This window comes from Bolinopsis microptera, chromosome 1 (genome assembly GCF_026151205.1).
Source record: "Bolinopsis microptera isolate Bmic1 chromosome 1, MBARI_Bmic_1.0, whole genome shotgun sequence".
Classification (NCBI taxonomy): domain Eukaryota; kingdom Metazoa; phylum Ctenophora; class Tentaculata; order Lobata; family Bolinopsidae; genus Bolinopsis; species Bolinopsis microptera.
Window position 1 is genome coordinate 14,694,108 of NC_087072.1, and position 16,675 is coordinate 14,710,782.

General features: G+C 36.3%; 5 protein-coding genes and 1 long non-coding RNA gene across 6 annotated transcripts; all 6 read left to right on the forward strand.

Moving 5' to 3' along the window:
• The first annotated feature begins 312 nt into the window (after positions 1 to 312).
• LOC134820443 (uncharacterized) lies at positions 313 to 1,552 on the forward strand. Its single transcript, XR_010160889.1, has 2 exons — positions 313 to 730; positions 1,482 to 1,552. It is a non-coding gene; the product is annotated as an uncharacterized LOC134820443 (long non-coding RNA).
• A 522-nt stretch (positions 1,553 to 2,074) lies between these two features.
• Positions 2,075 to 2,851, forward strand: LOC134818670 (zinc finger protein ZFP2-like). The gene has a single exon (XM_063828340.1). The coding sequence runs from the start codon at positions 2,075 to 2,077 to the stop codon at positions 2,849 to 2,851; it is 777 nt and encodes a 258-aa protein (XP_063684410.1).
• Positions 2,852 to 4,408: 1,557 nt separating this feature from the next.
• On the forward strand, positions 4,409 to 5,705 carry LOC134818763 (zinc finger protein 271-like). The gene has a single exon (XM_063828441.1). The coding sequence runs from the start codon at positions 4,409 to 4,411 to the stop codon at positions 5,627 to 5,629; it is 1,221 nt and encodes a 406-aa protein (XP_063684511.1). The 3' UTR covers positions 5,630 to 5,705.
• An 879-nt stretch (positions 5,706 to 6,584) lies between these two features.
• Positions 6,585 to 8,220, forward strand: LOC134814513 (zinc finger protein OZF-like). Its single transcript, XM_063822668.1, has one exon. The coding sequence runs from the start codon at positions 6,687 to 6,689 to the stop codon at positions 7,905 to 7,907; it is 1,221 nt and encodes a 406-aa protein (XP_063678738.1). The 5' UTR covers positions 6,585 to 6,686; the 3' UTR covers positions 7,908 to 8,220.
• A 286-nt stretch (positions 8,221 to 8,506) lies between these two features.
• Positions 8,507 to 9,778, forward strand: LOC134814520 (zinc finger protein 239-like). Its single transcript, XM_063822681.1, has one exon. It carries the CDS (start codon positions 8,508 to 8,510, stop codon positions 9,627 to 9,629), a length of 1,122 nt encoding a protein of 373 aa, XP_063678751.1. The 5' UTR covers position 8,507; the 3' UTR covers positions 9,630 to 9,778.
• A 1,114-nt stretch (positions 9,779 to 10,892) lies between these two features.
• Positions 10,893 to 16,371, forward strand: LOC134818842 (zinc finger protein 596-like). The gene is made up of 3 exons (XM_063828566.1): positions 10,893 to 11,073; positions 12,333 to 13,022; positions 16,304 to 16,371. The coding sequence occupies exons 1-3, from the start codon at positions 10,893 to 10,895 to the stop codon at positions 16,369 to 16,371; spliced, it is 939 nt and encodes a 312-aa protein (XP_063684636.1).
• The last annotated feature ends 304 nt before the right edge of the window (positions 16,372 to 16,675 follow it).

A 16,675-nucleotide genomic window follows, 5' to 3' on the forward strand; every position in this document is an offset into this window, starting at 1 on the left:
ACTTCGTAACTCCTCACAGGATCTTTCGTTATTCATGGAGGTCCTTGATCTTCATTCTTCATATTGGATTTGCATCTTGTTATTTATTTTTCTTATAACAGTCATACAAATTTAAAAACACCATCCGCCCGAGTAAATTGGCACTTTTATAATTCGCTCTTTTCTCTAATAGTAATACCGATTGCTGGTTTTATCGAATAATATGTGCATAATTGGAACTGCCATGCCACAAAGTTATAACAGTAAACGCTACAGTCTATACATATTACATACACGTCAACTCTATTTCGTAATAATTACACCATCATTCAGAATGACATAATGTGGACATGAAATCGTGGGGGAGTTCATCAAACAAGATTTATCAGACACCTTTCAATCAAGCACAATCCTAATTACAAATTATGCGTCCAAGTTTGAGGATGGTTCAAAATATCACCTTGACCTCGAGACAAAGTCCGAAGATTCAACTGCCGAACATTTTCAACTAGGGAATGGAGATTGGAGCTGCAGAATTATTTTTTAAACAGTGAAGGTACTAAAATTGAAGTATTGACTGCAGAAGATACAGCGGAATTTTGTGATACGACAGCGAAAAATGAACCTCTTGGGCCTTGGCGGTCAAACTCAAGCATGGCAATGTAATGGAAATCCAACCAGTCAACCCAGCTCATCTCTTTCTGATGGACAATCTGTCCCTGATCCCCTGCGAAGACCAACCTTCATTAGAGTAAATACTCAGTTGGACAAATAGCACTGGTACATGAGTACATCTTACCACTCATAAACGAACTTACACAGTAAAAAAATCTTAGCCCTGCATGTGCAGTGTTTGTGACCATAGGGCTATCAAACCAAGCGATTTTGATACTCACACTAGAGAGAAACCTCACAAGTGTGATCTGGGGTGGTTCACATATTGCGTAATCATTTTTTGGAACATTTTTACCCCTCCTCCGTTATCAGTTTTACACATAACTACTGTGTCAAAATTACACTAGCGTAATCATTCGGAAACCCCCCCCCCCTCAGCTGATTACGTAATAACGACCCCATATTTGTAGCTTTTCTGTTGCAACTAAAAGTAATTTGGTGACTCACAAACGAAGTCACATCGGAGAAAAGCCTTACCCCGTAGTTTGTGTAACTAGTACTACAGGGCAAGCCAATCAAGCTCATTGAAGAGACATATGTTTACTCACACTGGTAAGAAACCTTACCCCTGTAGTAGTGTGACTTTGAAACTAACAGATCAGGCGATTTGAAAAGATATATGTTGAATCATACTTGAGAAAAACCTTACCCTTCAGTAGCTTGTGTAACTATAGAGCTAGCCAATCGGACTATTTAAAGAAATATATGTTGACTCATACTGGAGAGAATCCTGACAAGTGTGATATTTGTAACCACTCTGCTGCATTTAAAAGCAATCTGGTGATTCACAAACGAACTCACACTGGATAGAAAGCGAACTCCTTCAGAATTAGAAACGAAACGTGTTTACTTATACTGGAGAAAATTACTACGACAACAATTCGAATGAAATCTCAGCTTTACCGACAAGGTAGCCCGATCAGATTTGTGACCACATTGATGCGAAATGTAGTTTGCCCATATTAGAGAAAACCAAGGATGATTTAATTGAATATGTTAAAAATAGCCAGCAAATCCAGAACATCCCCGAAAATGATGAAAATCTCGTGTAAAATTTCAGTTAGTACACTGTAAGTTATTGATAATCGAAAGAATACTAACGAGCTTAATTTCTAATGGATTTTATTTTAACTGTTTAGCAGGCATTTCATCTACAAAATATTATTCCTGTACCTTATATTTTTCTTGTTTAAAAAATCAAATTTTGAAAGTCGTACAAATCTGTTGATATAATAACTTTATCAATTTTACCACCATTTGTTTCATCTGACTGTCTCTTGGGAAGATTAACATTTTTAAGCATAACAAATGCAGTTGTTTCATTCACTTACAGTTTAGACCAATTCAAATTGGTTTTGTGCAAGTTATGCCCCTTAACACCCAAGAGTATTTTAATCAATGTTATGTTTTATTTTTAGAAATGGCAGAAGAAGAACCTAAAGAGTTGCGCAAGGATAATCTTAAAATAGAGATGATAGAGATCGAACAACCTGCTGCTAGCTCATCATCTTGTGCATGTAAATTGGAGGATAGCTGCCCTGAATTTAGTAATGAGCCCTTCAAGACTGAACCTTCTACAAATGAAGATATGAAGGAAGTGCGTAATATGAATTCCTGTAGCTTAGTCATGAAAACTGAACCTATGGACTGCAAACAATTTCAATGTGATCTTTGTCAAGAGTCAGTCGATCATTCCAGTTCACTCCGTTCTGACGGGGAATGTGTTCCTGATCCTCTGAAGACCAACCCTCATTTATGTAAACATTTAGCTGGACAAAGTTTACATCTTACCACTCATAAACCAACTTATAACAGAGAAAAACCTTATCCTTGTAGCTTGTGTGACTATAGAGCTAAAAAGTCAGACCATTTGAAGAAACATATGTTATCTCACACTGGTGAGAAACCTTATCCCTGTAGTTTGTGTGACTTTAAAACTAGCAGATCAGACCATTTGAAGGTACATATGTTTGCTCACACTGGAGAGAAACCTCACAAGTGTGATATTTGTAACTATTCTGCTGCAACTAAAAGTAAACTGGTGATTCACAAACGAACTCACACTGGAGAGAAACCTTTTCCCTGTAGTTTGTGTGACTTTAAAACTAGCAGATCAGACCATTTGAAGAGACATATGTTGACGCATGGAGAGAAACCTCACAAGTGTGTTATTTGTAAATATTCTGCTGCAAGTTAATCTGGTTATTCACAAACGAAAACACACTGGAGAGAAACTTTACCAATGCAGTAAATCCATCAGTTTAAAGACAAATATGTCGACTCATAGTCAAACTGAAATACATTTTAAATGTGATTTATGCGAATATTCAGCTGTAACGAAGAGTCTTCTTGTTGCTCACAAAAAGAACCACCCAGATTTGCGACCGTTTGGCTGTGAAATTTACTGTGGCTATAAAGGCATAACCAAAAGTGATTTAATTGAACATATTCGGGAGGTGCATGGTCTAGTAGACCTCAAATGAATTTTTAGATCCAAAAAATTATATTTTACGTACAACTTTATGACTTTAAATAATTTAAATTATTAAAAGTACTGTCCATCATCTATAACATTAACTTCAAATGACATGGTATAAATGTACAGATGAAAACTGATTTATAGTCAGTAGTCAGTATAGTTACCAAATAATTTAAATTATTAAAAGTACTGCCCGATCATCTGTAACCTGAAGTGAAAATCTCACAAGTCAGAAATTATATATCGGGGTTACCCTGTTTTAGCTGTGCTCTAGCTGTGCTCTAACCGTGCGTTAACCTTGCCTTAAGCGAGCATAATGGTTGCTTATGGGCAGTTTGTGCGTTAGCCGTGCCTTAACATTGCCTCAACCGTGCCTTATGTAACCCTTGTGCCCTAACTGTGCCTTAACCGTGCGTAGCTACATTACCGAATTGCCGTAAAAATGTACAGACGAAAACTGATTTATACTTATAGTCAATAGTCAGTAGTCAGTATAGTTACTTCGGATGTCATGATCGTACTTGAAGTACATTTTAGCTTTATAATTAAATTCAAAGTTTTTTTGTTTTGTCAATGTCTCACAAATTGTCTTTTCCCAGCGCCTGTATTTATTTATTGATCGTTTTCCAGTTTCCATATTTAACTTACTAATTTACTGCGTGTTTTATATATAGATAGACCTATAATCATTTCAAAATTCGAAATTCTGAATGTGATTAAGTAATATTTGAATGTCCCCTAATATAAAGTGCCTGGCTCATTACATAATTAGTTTCAGTCCAACACTGTTATTCATATTGAGCTTCGAGCATGTTGCTCAGGCAATGAGGGGTCTTTAATACATATTGCGTGATCACTTCAATGGCAAACTTTTAACCCCCCCCCCCCTTCTCTTATCAGTTTTACTCATAAGTAATATGTTAAAATTACACGAGCATAATAATTTAGAAACCCCCTCCCTCCCCTCCCCTCAGTAATATGTGAACGACTTTATTAATATTATCATTTTATTAAAAGTGATTTAATTGAACAAACTTCCTGATATAATAAATCTTGGAATTTTACCGTGATATTTCTCATTTTACTGTCCTTGGGAAATTTAAGATTTATAAGTCTTATATACAGTCTTATATATAAGTCTTAAATAAGTCTTATACACAGATGTTAAATTTTGCTTTCGCGTGCCGTTGACACAAATTCAAATTGGCTTTGTGTAATTTATGTCCCTTAAACTCGAAAATATTTTTAAATCAATTTTATATTTAATTTTCAGAAATGGCGAAACAAGAACCTACAGAGTTGACCAGGGATAATCTAAAAACAGAGATGATAAAGATCGAGCAACCTGCTGTTAGCTCATCATCTTGTGCATGTAAATTGGAGAATGGCTGCACTGAATTTAGTAATGCTCCCTTTAAGACTGAACCTACCGAAAATGAAGATATAAAGGAATTGGGTAATATGAATTACTGTACGTCAGTCATAAAAACTGAACCTATGGACTGTAAAGAATTTCAGAAGAAGCATATGTCAACTCACACCGGAGAGAAATCTGACACTGGCAGTTTGCGTGAATTTAGGGCTAGCCAATCAAGCCAATTAAAGAAAGATATGTTGACTCATACTTTAGAGAACCCTTATCCCTGCAGTTTGTGTGACTATAAAGCCAGCCAATCAAGCGATTTGAAGATACATATGTTGACTCACACTAGATATAGAGAGAAACCTTATCCCTGCAGTTTGTGTGACTATAAAGCCAGCCAATCAAGCGATTTGAAGATACATATGTTGACACACACTGGAGAGAAACCTTATCCATGTAGTTTGTGTGACTATAGGGCTTCTCAGTCAAGCTTATTGAATAGACATATGTTGACGCACACTGGAGAGAAACCTTACCCCTGCAGTTTGTGTGACTATAGGGCCAACAGATCAGGTCTTTTGAAGTCACATATGTTTACTCACACTGGTGAGAAACCGCACAAGTGTGATATTTGTAACTACTCTGCTGCAAGAAAAAGTTATCTGGTGATTCACAAACGAACTCACACTGGCGAGGAACCTTACCCATGTAACTTGTGTGACTATAGAGCTAGCCAATCAAGCCAATTTAAGAAACATATGTTGACTCATACTGGAGAAAAACCTTATAAATGTGATTTTTGTTCTTACTCTGCTGCAAGTAAAAGTAAACTGGTGATTCACAAACGAACTCACACTGGAGAGAAACCTTACCCCTGTAGTTTGTGTGACTATTGGGCTAGACAACAAAGCCAATTAAAGAAACATATGATGACTCATACTGGAGAGAAACCTTATAAATGTGATATTTGTTCCTACTCTGCAAGACAAAATTCCCACCTCACTGAACACAAACGAACTCACACTGGTGAGAAACCTTATCCCTGCAGTTTGTGTGACTATAGGGCCAAAAAATCAAGCGATTTGAACAGACATATGCTGATTCATACTAGATATAAACCCTTTAGAATTTGAATGAGAACGGTCAATTAAATTTTGTTCCCACGTCTTGTCTTACCCTGCAGTTCCACGGCTCAGTTTTGCAACCAGATTTGCTCACATTTTTTCTTACATTTTTCTGACCGGAAATGAAATTCAAAAATATTTCTCCGCATTTCATTATAATGCGCCCACGTGCGCGCGCAAATCTGCGTTCAAAACCAACCGTGGGAACGTACATTGTAAACAAAACTGCCTTCGCGGAGTTTTGCCTTTCAAAACTCTTTTCTCGGAGTTTTGTGTCAAATCTGGTCGCAAAACTGAGCAGTGGAAATGGGCTGTAACAGCCCAGTTCCACGGCTCAGTTTTGCGACCAGATTTGACACAAAACTGCAGAACAATATCACGATTACGATTCCAATGAACTCCAAGCTTTACCGAAAAGTGGTCATCTTGCTCACCACAGCCTCACACGGTAGCCCGATCAAATTTGTGACCTTATTGTTGTGAACTTTATTGTGACTATATAAGAGAAAACCAAGAGTGGTTTGATTTTATTGAATATGAACTATGTAGGGAAAGTTGAGAGCAAAATGTGAAATATCTGCTAGTTAGCAATATTGATAGCAGCAATTTGGTCTAAAATATTTTATTCTCGTATGTTATCTTTTTCTTAAGTTTATTTTTAATCGAATTCTGAAAGTCATACAAATATCTTGATATAATAAATTTATCAATTTTGCCATTTGTTTCATCTAGCTGTTTCTTGTGAAATTAAAGATTAGTAAGCATATTACAAATGTAGTTGTTGCTTTCACTTGCAGTTTAGAAAATTTAAATTGGCTTTGTGCAAGTTATGACACTTAAAACCCAAGATTATTTTTTATCGACATTATTTTTCTCAGAAATGGCGGAACAAGAACCTGAACAGTTGAACAGGGACAATCCTAAAACATAAATGAAAGAGATCGAACAACCTGATGCTAGCTCATCATCTTGTGCATGTAAATTGGAGGATGGCTGCCCTGAATTTAGTAATGAGCCCTTCAAGACTGAACCTTCTACAGATAAAGATATAAAGGAAGTGGGTAATATGAATCCCTATAGCTTAGTCATAAAAACTGAACCTATGGACTGCAAACAATTTCAATGTGATCTTTGTCAAGAGTCAGTCGATCATTCCAGTTCACTCCGTTCTGACGGGGAATGTGTCCCTGATCCTCTGAAGACCAACCCTCATATATGTAAACATTTAGCTGGACAAAGTTTACATCTTACCACTCATAAACCAACTCATAATAGAGAAAAATCTTATCCTTGTAGCTTGTGTGACTTTAAAACTAGCAGATCAGACGTTTTGAATAGACATATGTTGACGCACACTCGAGAGAAACCTCAAAAGTGTGATATTTGTTACTACTCTGCTGCAACTAAAAGTTATCTGGTGATTCACAAACGAACTCACACTGGAGAGAAACCTTACCCCTGTAGTTTGTGTGACTATAGAGCTATACAGTCGAACCATTTGAAGAAACATATGTTAACTCACACTGGAGAGAAACCTCACAAGTGTGATATTTGTTACTACTCTGCTGCAACTAAAAGTAATCTGATGAGTCACAAACGAACACACATTGGAGAGAAGCCATATAAATGCAATATTTGTGACTATAGAGCTAAAAGATCAAGCGATTTGAAGGTACATATGTTTGCTCATACTGGAGAAAATCCTCACAAGTGTGACATCTGTAGCTATTCTGCTGAAAGTAAAAGTAAACTATTGATTCACAAACGAACACACACTGGAGAAAAACCTTACCCCTGTAGTTTGTGTGACTATAGGGCTACTCAATCAAGCTTATTGAAGAGACATATGTTGATTCACACTGGAGAAAAACCTTACCCCTGTAGTTTGTGTGACTATAGGGCTACTCAATCAAGCTTATTGAAGAAACATATGTTTACTCACACTGGAAAAAAACCTCACAAGTGTGATATCTGTAGCTACCCAGCTGCAACTAAAAGTATCCTGGTGACTCACAAACGAAAACACGATGGAGAGAAACTTTACCAATGCAGTAAATCCACCAGTTTAAAGACAAATATGTCGACTCATAGTCAAACTGAAATACATTTCAAATGTGAATTATGCGAATTTTCAGCGGAAACGGAAAGTCTTCTTGTTGCTCACAAAAAGAACCACCCAGATTTGCGACCGTTTGGCTGTGAAATTTACTGTGGCTATAGAGGCAAAACAAAAAGTGATTTAATTGACCATATTTGGGAGGTGCATGGTCGACTAGACCTCAAATGAATTGTTATCTAAAAAATTATATTTTACGTACAACTTTATGATTTTACATAATTTAAATTGTTGAAAGTGCTGCGCGATCATCTATAACATTAGTTTGGAATGACAAGGTATAACTATAAAGATGAAAATTGATCTATACTCAGTATATCATTAAATCGGATGTCATGATCGTACTTGAAGCACATTTTAGCTTTACAATTAAATCGAATGTTTCTTGTTTTATCAATATCTTCACAAATTGTCTTGTTCTTTTCCCAGTTGCTGTATTTGTTGATCGTTTCCAAGCTCCTATTATATTTTACTCACAAATGCACTGTGTGTTTACTATTATATAGCCTATAATAATTTTAAAACTCCTTATTTTTAAGGTGACTAAGTAATATTTGAACTAAATAAAGTGCCGGGCTAATAACATGATCAGTCCAACACTGTTATTGAGCTTCGACCATGTTGCTCGAGCAATTATATGTTGCTCAGGCAATTATTAGGGGTGGTTGGCATATTGTTTAATCACTTTTCAACTTTCAACCCCCCCCCCTCCTTCCGTCATTAGTTTTACTACTTTGCTATTATAGTTAAAATTACACTTTTATTTCAGATATGGCGGAACAAAAACCTAAAGAGTTGCGCAAGGATAATCATAAAACAGAGATTATTAAGATCGAGCAACCTGCTACTAGTTTATCATCTAGTGCATGTAAATTGGAGGATGGCTGCCCTGAATTTAGTAATGTTCTTTTCAAGACTGAACCAACTACAAATGAAGATATGAAGGAAATGGGTTATATGAATTACTGCAGGTCAGTCATAAAAACTGAACCTGTAGACTGTAAAGAATTTCAATGTGATCTCTGTCAAGATTCAGTCGATCAACCTAACTCATCTCTTTCTAATGTACAATCTGTCCCTGATCCTCTGAAGACCAACCCTCATAGCAATGTGGTTATCTCTCAATCTATCGGAAATACTAATCTTTCTGGGTCTGGACTCAACTTAAAGAAGCGTATGTCAAATCACACCGGAGAGAAATCTGAAACTGACAGTTTGCGTGAATATAGGGCTAACAAATCAAGCCAATTAAAGAAAGATATATTGACTCATACGGGAGAAAAACTTTATAAATGCGATATTTGTACCTACTCTGCAAGACAAAATGCCCATCTTACTGCTCATAAACGGACTCATACTGGAGAGAAACCTTATCCCTGCAGTTTGTGTGACTACAGGGCTAAAACATCAGGTGTTGTGAAGAGACATATGTTTACACACACTGGAGAGAAACCTCACATGCACAAGTGTGATATTTGTAACTACTCGGCTGTATGTAAAAGTTCTCTGTTGATTCACAAACGAACACATACTGGAGAGAAACCTCACAAGTGTGATATTTGTAACTACTCTGCTGCAACTAAAAGTACTCTGGTGCTTCACAAACGAACTCACACTGGAGAAAAACCTTACCCCTGTAGTTTGTGTGACTATAGGGCTAGACAAAAAAGATATTTGAAGGTACATATGTTTACTCACACTGGAGAGAAACCTTATAAATGTGATATTTGTTCCTACTCTGCAAGACAAAATTCCCACCTCACTGAACACAAACGAACTCACACTGGTGAGAAACCTTATCCCTGCAGTTTGTGTGACTATAGGGCCAAAAAATCAAGAGATTTGAACAGACATATGCTGACTCATACTAGATATAAACCCTTTAGAATTTGAATTAGAACGGTCAATTAAATTTTGTTCCCACGTCTTGTATTACCCTGCAGTTCCACGGCTCAGTTTTGCAACCAGATTTGCTCACATTTTTTCTCACATTTTTGCGACCGGAAACTAAATTCAAAAATATTTCTCTGCATGGAGAAATATTTTTGATATGACCCAAAACTCTGTGAAAGCAGTTTAACCTGGGCGCTCGCGTGGGAAATTTCATTATAATGCACCCACGTGCGCGCGCAAATCTGCGTGCAAATACCAACTGTGGGAACGTACATTGTAAACAAAACTGCCTTCGCGGAGTCTTGCCTTTCAAAACTCTTTTCTCGGAGTTTTGTGTCAAATCTGGTCACAAAACTGAGCAGTGTAAATGGGCTGTTACAGTCCAGTTCCACGACTCAGTTTTGCGACCAGATTTGACACAAGACTCCGCGAAAAGAGTTTTGAAAGGCAAAACTCCGCGAAGGCAGTTTTGTTTACAATGTAGGTTCCCATGCAGGTTGGTATTTGCACGCAGATTTGCGCGCGCACGTGGGTGCATTATAATGAAATTTCCCACGCGAGCGCCCAGGTTAAAACTGCTTTCACGGAGTTTTGGGTCATTTCAAAAATATTTCTCCGTGCGGAGAAATATTTTTGAATTTCATTTCCGGTCGCAAAAATGTGAGAAAAAATGTGAGCAAATCTGGTTGCAAAACTGAGCCGTGGAACTGCAGAGTAACAGCCCAGTTCCACGGCTCAGTTTTGCGACCAGATTTGACACAAAACTGCAGAACAATATCACGATTACGATTCCAATGAACTCAAAGCTTTACCGAAAAGTGGTCATCTTGCTCACCACAGCCTCACACGGTAGCCCGATCAGATTTGTGACCATTTTGTTGTGAACTTTATTGTGACTATATAAGAGAAAACCAAGAGTGGTTTGATTTGATTGAATATGAACTATGTAGGGAAAGTTGAGAGCAAAATGTGAAATATCTGCTAGTTAGCAATATTGATAGCAGCAATTTGGTCTGAAATATTTTATTCTCGTAAGTTATCTTTTTCTTAAGTTTATTTTTAATCGAATTCTGAAAGTCATACAAATATCTTGATATAATAAATTTATCAATTTTGCCATTTGTTTCATCTAGCTGTTTCTCTAGCATATTACAAATGTAGTTGTTGCTTTCACTTGCAGTTTAGAAAATTTAAATTGGCTTTGTGCAAGTTATGTCACTTAAAACCCAAGATTATTTTTTATTGACATTATTTTTCTCAGAAATGGCGGAACAAGAACCTGAAGAGTTGAAAAGGGACAATCCTAAAACAGAAATGAAAGAGATCGAACAACCTGATGCTAGCTCATCATCTTGTGCATGTAAATTGGAGGATGGCTGCCCTGAATTTAGTAATGAGCCCTTCAAGACTGAACCTTCTACAAATGAAGATATGAAGGAAATGGGTAATATGAATTCCTGTAGGTTAATCATAAAAACTGAACCTGTAGACTGTTGTCCTATGACTTTGAGCAGGTTCTAACCAATCAGACCATTGATTGAGTGAAGAAATCACAGATTAAGTGCGACTGCGAGATCATGTATCCGCCAGATTTTAAAATGGTCATAACTCGGTTTAGTTGTAAACAACAAACTTGAAATATTGGGAAAGCACTTCAATTATCAAACCACAGGTGTCTGGAAATTTTGAAGTTCCTAACTCAAAAATGTCTCACTTTATGGTGACAAAAGAGAAAAATAGGGAGTGGTGTGCCACACCCTCTGTAATCGATGAAAGTTCACGAGAATTTCTGGAAATTTAAGTTTGACCCATATCTATATTCTCTGAAATTTTTAAGAAATTCTGATACCAATTACGTGAGTTATTAAAGGGTTGCGTGTGAGTAGTTACTTTTGGGCCACCCTGTATATTAGTATTACTCCACTGTAGGCTTATTTGACGGCTACACTCTATTTATATTTTTCATAATCGCACCGGATTTTTTTCGGGTTTTCCTTCTCCGAGCTAGATGAAATTTGTGACAGGGCAGGGAGTGCGATTATAAACTAATCGCACTGTTTTGAGGACCATCGACACCATAGTGGATAGTTCAAGTTGGTGCGATTACGAAACTAATCGCACTGATGTTCTGAAAGTCTGAATATCGTGTTCTGTAATTAGCTGTTCATACCTTAACATAAGTTTACATTAGTTGTACAATCGTAATAATATTGCTCAATAATGTATCATCAATAAGCGGCCACGTGTCAATTGTGTGAGTCACAAGAACGAATAATCTTGACAGATATGGCCGAAGTTTACTGTTTGTTGCCGTGTTGTGCTGCACATTTCCCAGTTGCTGTATTTATTGATCCTTTCCCAGCTCCTATGTTTTACTCACTAATTTACAGCTTGTGTTTAATGTAGCAGTTAATACCTTATCGGACTTTTTTTGAGCGGATATTAATTGGACGCTGGAAACCCTAGCGTTCATTTTAATGTCCGTGAAGTGGACTACAAACTTTTGATATAATAAATTTTACTATTTTACTATCATAATATTTCCCATCTGACTGTGTCTTGGAAAATTTAAGATCTATAATTCTTACTTACAGATGTTAAAATTAAATGTTGCTTTCACTTGCCGTCCAGACAAATTCAAATAACTTAATAAGTTTTGTGCAAGTTATGTCACTTATTTTTAAATCAATATTATTTTATCAGAAATGGTGGAACAAGAAGAGTTGACCTGGGATGATCTTAAAATAGAGTTGATAGAGATCGAACAACCGGCTGCGAGCTCGTCATCTTGTGCATGCAAATTGGAGAATGGCTGCCCTACATTTAGTAATGTTCCCTTCAAGACCGAACCTACTACAGATGAAGATATAAAGGAAGTGGGTTATATGAATTTATGTCGTTCCATCATGAAAACTGAACCTATGGAATGTAAACAATTTCAATGCAATCTTTGTCAAGAGTCAGTAGATCATTCTAGTTCACTCCGTTCTGACGGAGAATGTGTCCCTGATCCTCTGGAGACCAACCTTCATAGTCATATATGTAAACACTCAGATGGACAAAGTGTACATCTTACCACACATAAACCATCTCATAATAGAGAAAAACCTAATCCTTGTAGCTTGTGTGACTATAGAGCTAAAAAGTCAGACCATTTAAAGAAACATGTGTTAACTCAAACTGGTGAGAAACCTTATCCCTGTAGTTTGTGTGACTTTAAAACTAGCAGATCAGACGTTTTGAAGAGACATATGTGGACGCACAGAGAGAAACCTCACAAGTGTGATATTTGTAACTACTCTGCTGCAAGTAAAAATAAACTGGTGATTCACAAACGAACCCACACTGGAGAGAAACCTCACAAGTGTGATATATGTAACTATTCTGCTGCAAGTAAAAATAATCTGGTTATTCACAAACGGACACACACTGGAGAGAAACCTTACCCCTGTAGCCTGTGTGACTTTAAAACTAAAACATCAGGCCATTTGAAGAGACATATGTTTATTCACACTGGAGAGAAAACTCACAACTGTGATATTTGTACCTACTCAGCTAAATGGAAAAGTTCTCTGGTGAGTCACAAACGAACTCACACTGGAGAGAAACCTTTTCCCTGTAGTTTGTGTGACTATAGGACCAGCAGATCAAGCGATTTGAAGAGTCATATGTTTACTCATAGTCATTTTGAATGTGATTTATGCTCATATTCAGCTGTAACGAAGAGTCTTCTTGTTGCCCACAAAAAGAACCACCCAGATTTGCGACCGTTTGGCTGTGAAATTTACTGTGGCTATACAGGCAATACCAAAAGTGATTTAATTGAACATTTTCGGCAGGTGCATGGTCTAGTAGACCTCAAATGAATTGTTAGATCCAAAGAATTATATTTTACGTACAACTTTATGACTTTACATAATTTAAATTATTAAAAGTAATGTCCATCATCTATAACATTAACTTTAAATGACATGGTATAAATGTACAGATGAAAACTGATTTATAGTCAATAGTCAGTAGTCAGTATAGTTACTTCAGATGTCATGATCGTACTTGAAGTACATTTGAGCTTTATAATTAAATTCAACGTTTTTGTTTTATCAATGTCTCACAGATTCTTTTCCAAGCGGCTGTATTTATTTATGGATCTTTTTCCAGTTTCCATATTTAACTTTCCAATTTACTGCATGTTTAATATAAATAAACCTATATAATCATTTAAAAATTCAAAATTCTGAAATTGATTAAGTAATATATCAATGTCCCCTAGTATAAAGTGCCTGGCTCATTACATAATTAGTTTCAGTCCAATTCTGTTATTTGAGAATGTTGCTCAGGCAATGAGGGGTCGTTAATATATAATTATATTGCGTAATCACTTCAATGGCAAACTTTTAACCCCTTCTTCTTCTGCTTTCAGTTTTGTCTCATAAGTAGTATGTTTAAATTACATTAGCTTAATAATTTAGGAACCCCCTCTCTTCCCTTAGTGATTAGGTAATATGTGAACGAACGACCTTTTATTAAAAGTGATTTAATTGAACATTCTTCTTGATATAATAAATCTTAGAATTTTGCCTTGATGTTTTTTCTCATCTGACTGTCCCTGGAAAATTTAAGATTTGTAAACAGTTTCTTTCTCTTGCCGTTCAAACAAATTCAATTTGGCTTTGTGTACAGCAATAGCAGCAAATCTGGGGAAACTTGGTGGACATTGACTTTTTTCACACAATTTGAGTATGTTGACTTCAACATTATGTTGCAGCTCATTGTGGTTAATCTCAATGTTGGAGTGATGTTTTTCTGGTGCACAAAACACTGCAGTACGGTTATGTTGAATAATTGAGGTTAATGAATCCTCTATGTGGCCACTATGGTGGTTAAAATACCAGTTTTAGGGTTAACCACCATTTTGAGATATGATATTATGAACTGAGTAGTCATTATATTGAGATCATATCATGGTGCAACTATCACAAAAGTTTTCAAACCTCATGGGGGGCATTTTGTGGTCCTAATGGTGGTTAAATGGAAGATGAACGGTGAGCTATAAATATTGCTCTGGTTATAGATGTATAGTGGTGGTTGTTCATTTGTGCATGGATGATAATTTTTTATCACAAATGTGCAATTTAATAGTATGATTGATTTGAGGTGGTTAATATTCGTAAAAAGTGCTAAAAAGATGGTTAAAATGTCAAAATTTGTTGTTAACCACCAATCAAAACATTATTAATGATTTTAGTCAACATTTTATGGTCAACAAAGGACATTTGAAGGGTCTTGATAAAAGTTATCAAGAAATGTTGTCATAAAAGTGGTTAAAAGGGCTATATTACTTGCTAGGCTGTTGAACAAGGCATCTATTAAAGTGAAAATTAACCACAATATGAACTTCAGATAATGGTTTGCTATCCAAATGAGTGTATATTTGTTTGCAAATGCATAATTGACCCCAAGTTCATGCATTCCGATCAATGTGCAGCTATGGTGGTTAAAATGTCTCGAAAATACCCTATATTTGCACTAATTAACCATTTTTAGAGCACATATTAGCTTTGTAAAGCTATAGCTGGCCATGCTACATTATCTAGATATAACTACCTGCTCATTTATATGACCAGAAACATTGCTGAGTCCTATGTTGCGTCCATCATGGTTAATAAAGGTCTAAAATTGACCAAAATCAGTGTTTTTGGTCGTTTTAACCACCATACGGCCACACATTTTGTTACATTATCTTTAAAATCACTTATTATCCTCCAGCTATCTCTCATAATCAAATTTCAAAACAAAATAAGGCACAAAAAGTTCGGAGGTTGCTGAATAATGGTTAATTTGTGATGGCTTCTGTTGACCGAAAGTCCAAAATAAACATGTTTTAACCACATTGAGGCCACATCTAAGGTTTTATGGTATTGGGACCATAGCCAAAAGTTTTGGGCACCTGAATGGTGACCTCTGCTTTTGAAATTATGGTGATATTTCAATGCTGTGCCATACCAGGTGGTTAAGTACGCGCACGCGCGCGCGCACGCGTACAAACATGGTTTTTTTGATATACCACAGTTGGTGGTTAACTGTTCTACATCAAACCTTCACTAAAAGTATTGGGCACCATAGTGGTGACATAATATATAAAGAATTTAAGCCTAGACTAAATATGTTGGCCTACAGATGGTTAAGTACGCGCACGCGCGCACGCGCGCGCGCACGCGTACACTATAACATAAACAAATAAACCACTCCACAGACCACATTTATTAATTTTTTTAATTTCCTTCTTCAACTATGTGTCAATGAACCATTTTTGTTCAATAATGACCATCAATATTAACTGTAGTACTTATATCTTCACTGTAGTAAGGGTTTGGGTGTTAGAGGTATAAAAAATGTCCACTAACAAATCAGTCATTTTTCGACTACTTAACCACCTAACTCAGCACCAAAATGTTCTGAGATTTTTTTCGTTGCAGTATCATGAAGCTATGACATTTTTGGACCTATGTAAATATTCAGATTACTAAAATTCATAATCTGTGATTTTTAAGGGGGGGTTAAATGCTTCAAATTGGTGTATTTCAAAGTTTCCCCAGATTTGCTGCTATTGCTGTGTAATTTATGTCCCTTAAACTTGAGAATATTTTTCAATCAATTTTATATTTTACTTTCAGAAATGGTGAAACAAGAATCTAAAGAGTTGGACAAGGACAATCTTAAATTAGAGATGAAAGAGATCTAGCAACCTGTTACTAGTTTATCATCTTGTGCATGTGAATGGGAGGATGGCTGCCCTGAATCTAGTAATCTTCCCTTCAATACTGAACCAACTACAAAATATGAAGATATGAAGGAAATGGGTTATATCAATTCCTGTAGGTTAATGATAAAAACCGAAACTGTAGACTGTAAACAATTTCAATGTGATCTTTGTCAAGAGTCAGTAGATCATTCCAGTTCACTCCGTTCTGACGGAGAATGTGTCCCTGATCCTCTGAAGACCAACCCTCATATATGTAAACACTCAGCTGGACAAAGTGAACATC

What these genes read in the sequence shown, in the direction of transcription:
- LOC134818670 (XM_063828340.1), top strand. Translation starts at nt 2,075, where the DNA reads ATGGCAGAAGAAGAACCTAAAGAGTTGCGCAAGGATAATCTTAAAATA.
- LOC134818763 (XM_063828441.1), top strand. Translation starts at nt 4,409, where the DNA reads ATGGCGAAACAAGAACCTACAGAGTTGACCAGGGATAATCTAAAAACA.
- LOC134814513 (XM_063822668.1), top strand. Translation starts at nt 6,687, where the DNA reads ATGAATCCCTATAGCTTAGTCATAAAAACTGAACCTATGGACTGCAAA.
- LOC134814520 (XM_063822681.1), top strand. Translation starts at nt 8,508, where the DNA reads ATGGCGGAACAAAAACCTAAAGAGTTGCGCAAGGATAATCATAAAACA.
- LOC134818842 (XM_063828566.1), top strand. Translation starts at nt 10,893, where the DNA reads ATGGCGGAACAAGAACCTGAAGAGTTGAAAAGGGACAATCCTAAAACA. An exon ending in TGAAGATATGAAGGAAATGG is followed by an intron (nt 11,074 to 12,332) that starts GTAATATGAATT and finishes TTATTTTATCAG; the next exon opens with AAATGGTGGAACAAGAAGAG. An exon ending in ATGTAACTATTCTGCTGCAA is followed by an intron (nt 13,023 to 16,303) that starts GTAAAAATAATC and finishes TTTTACTTTCAG; the next exon opens with AAATGGTGAAACAAGAATCT.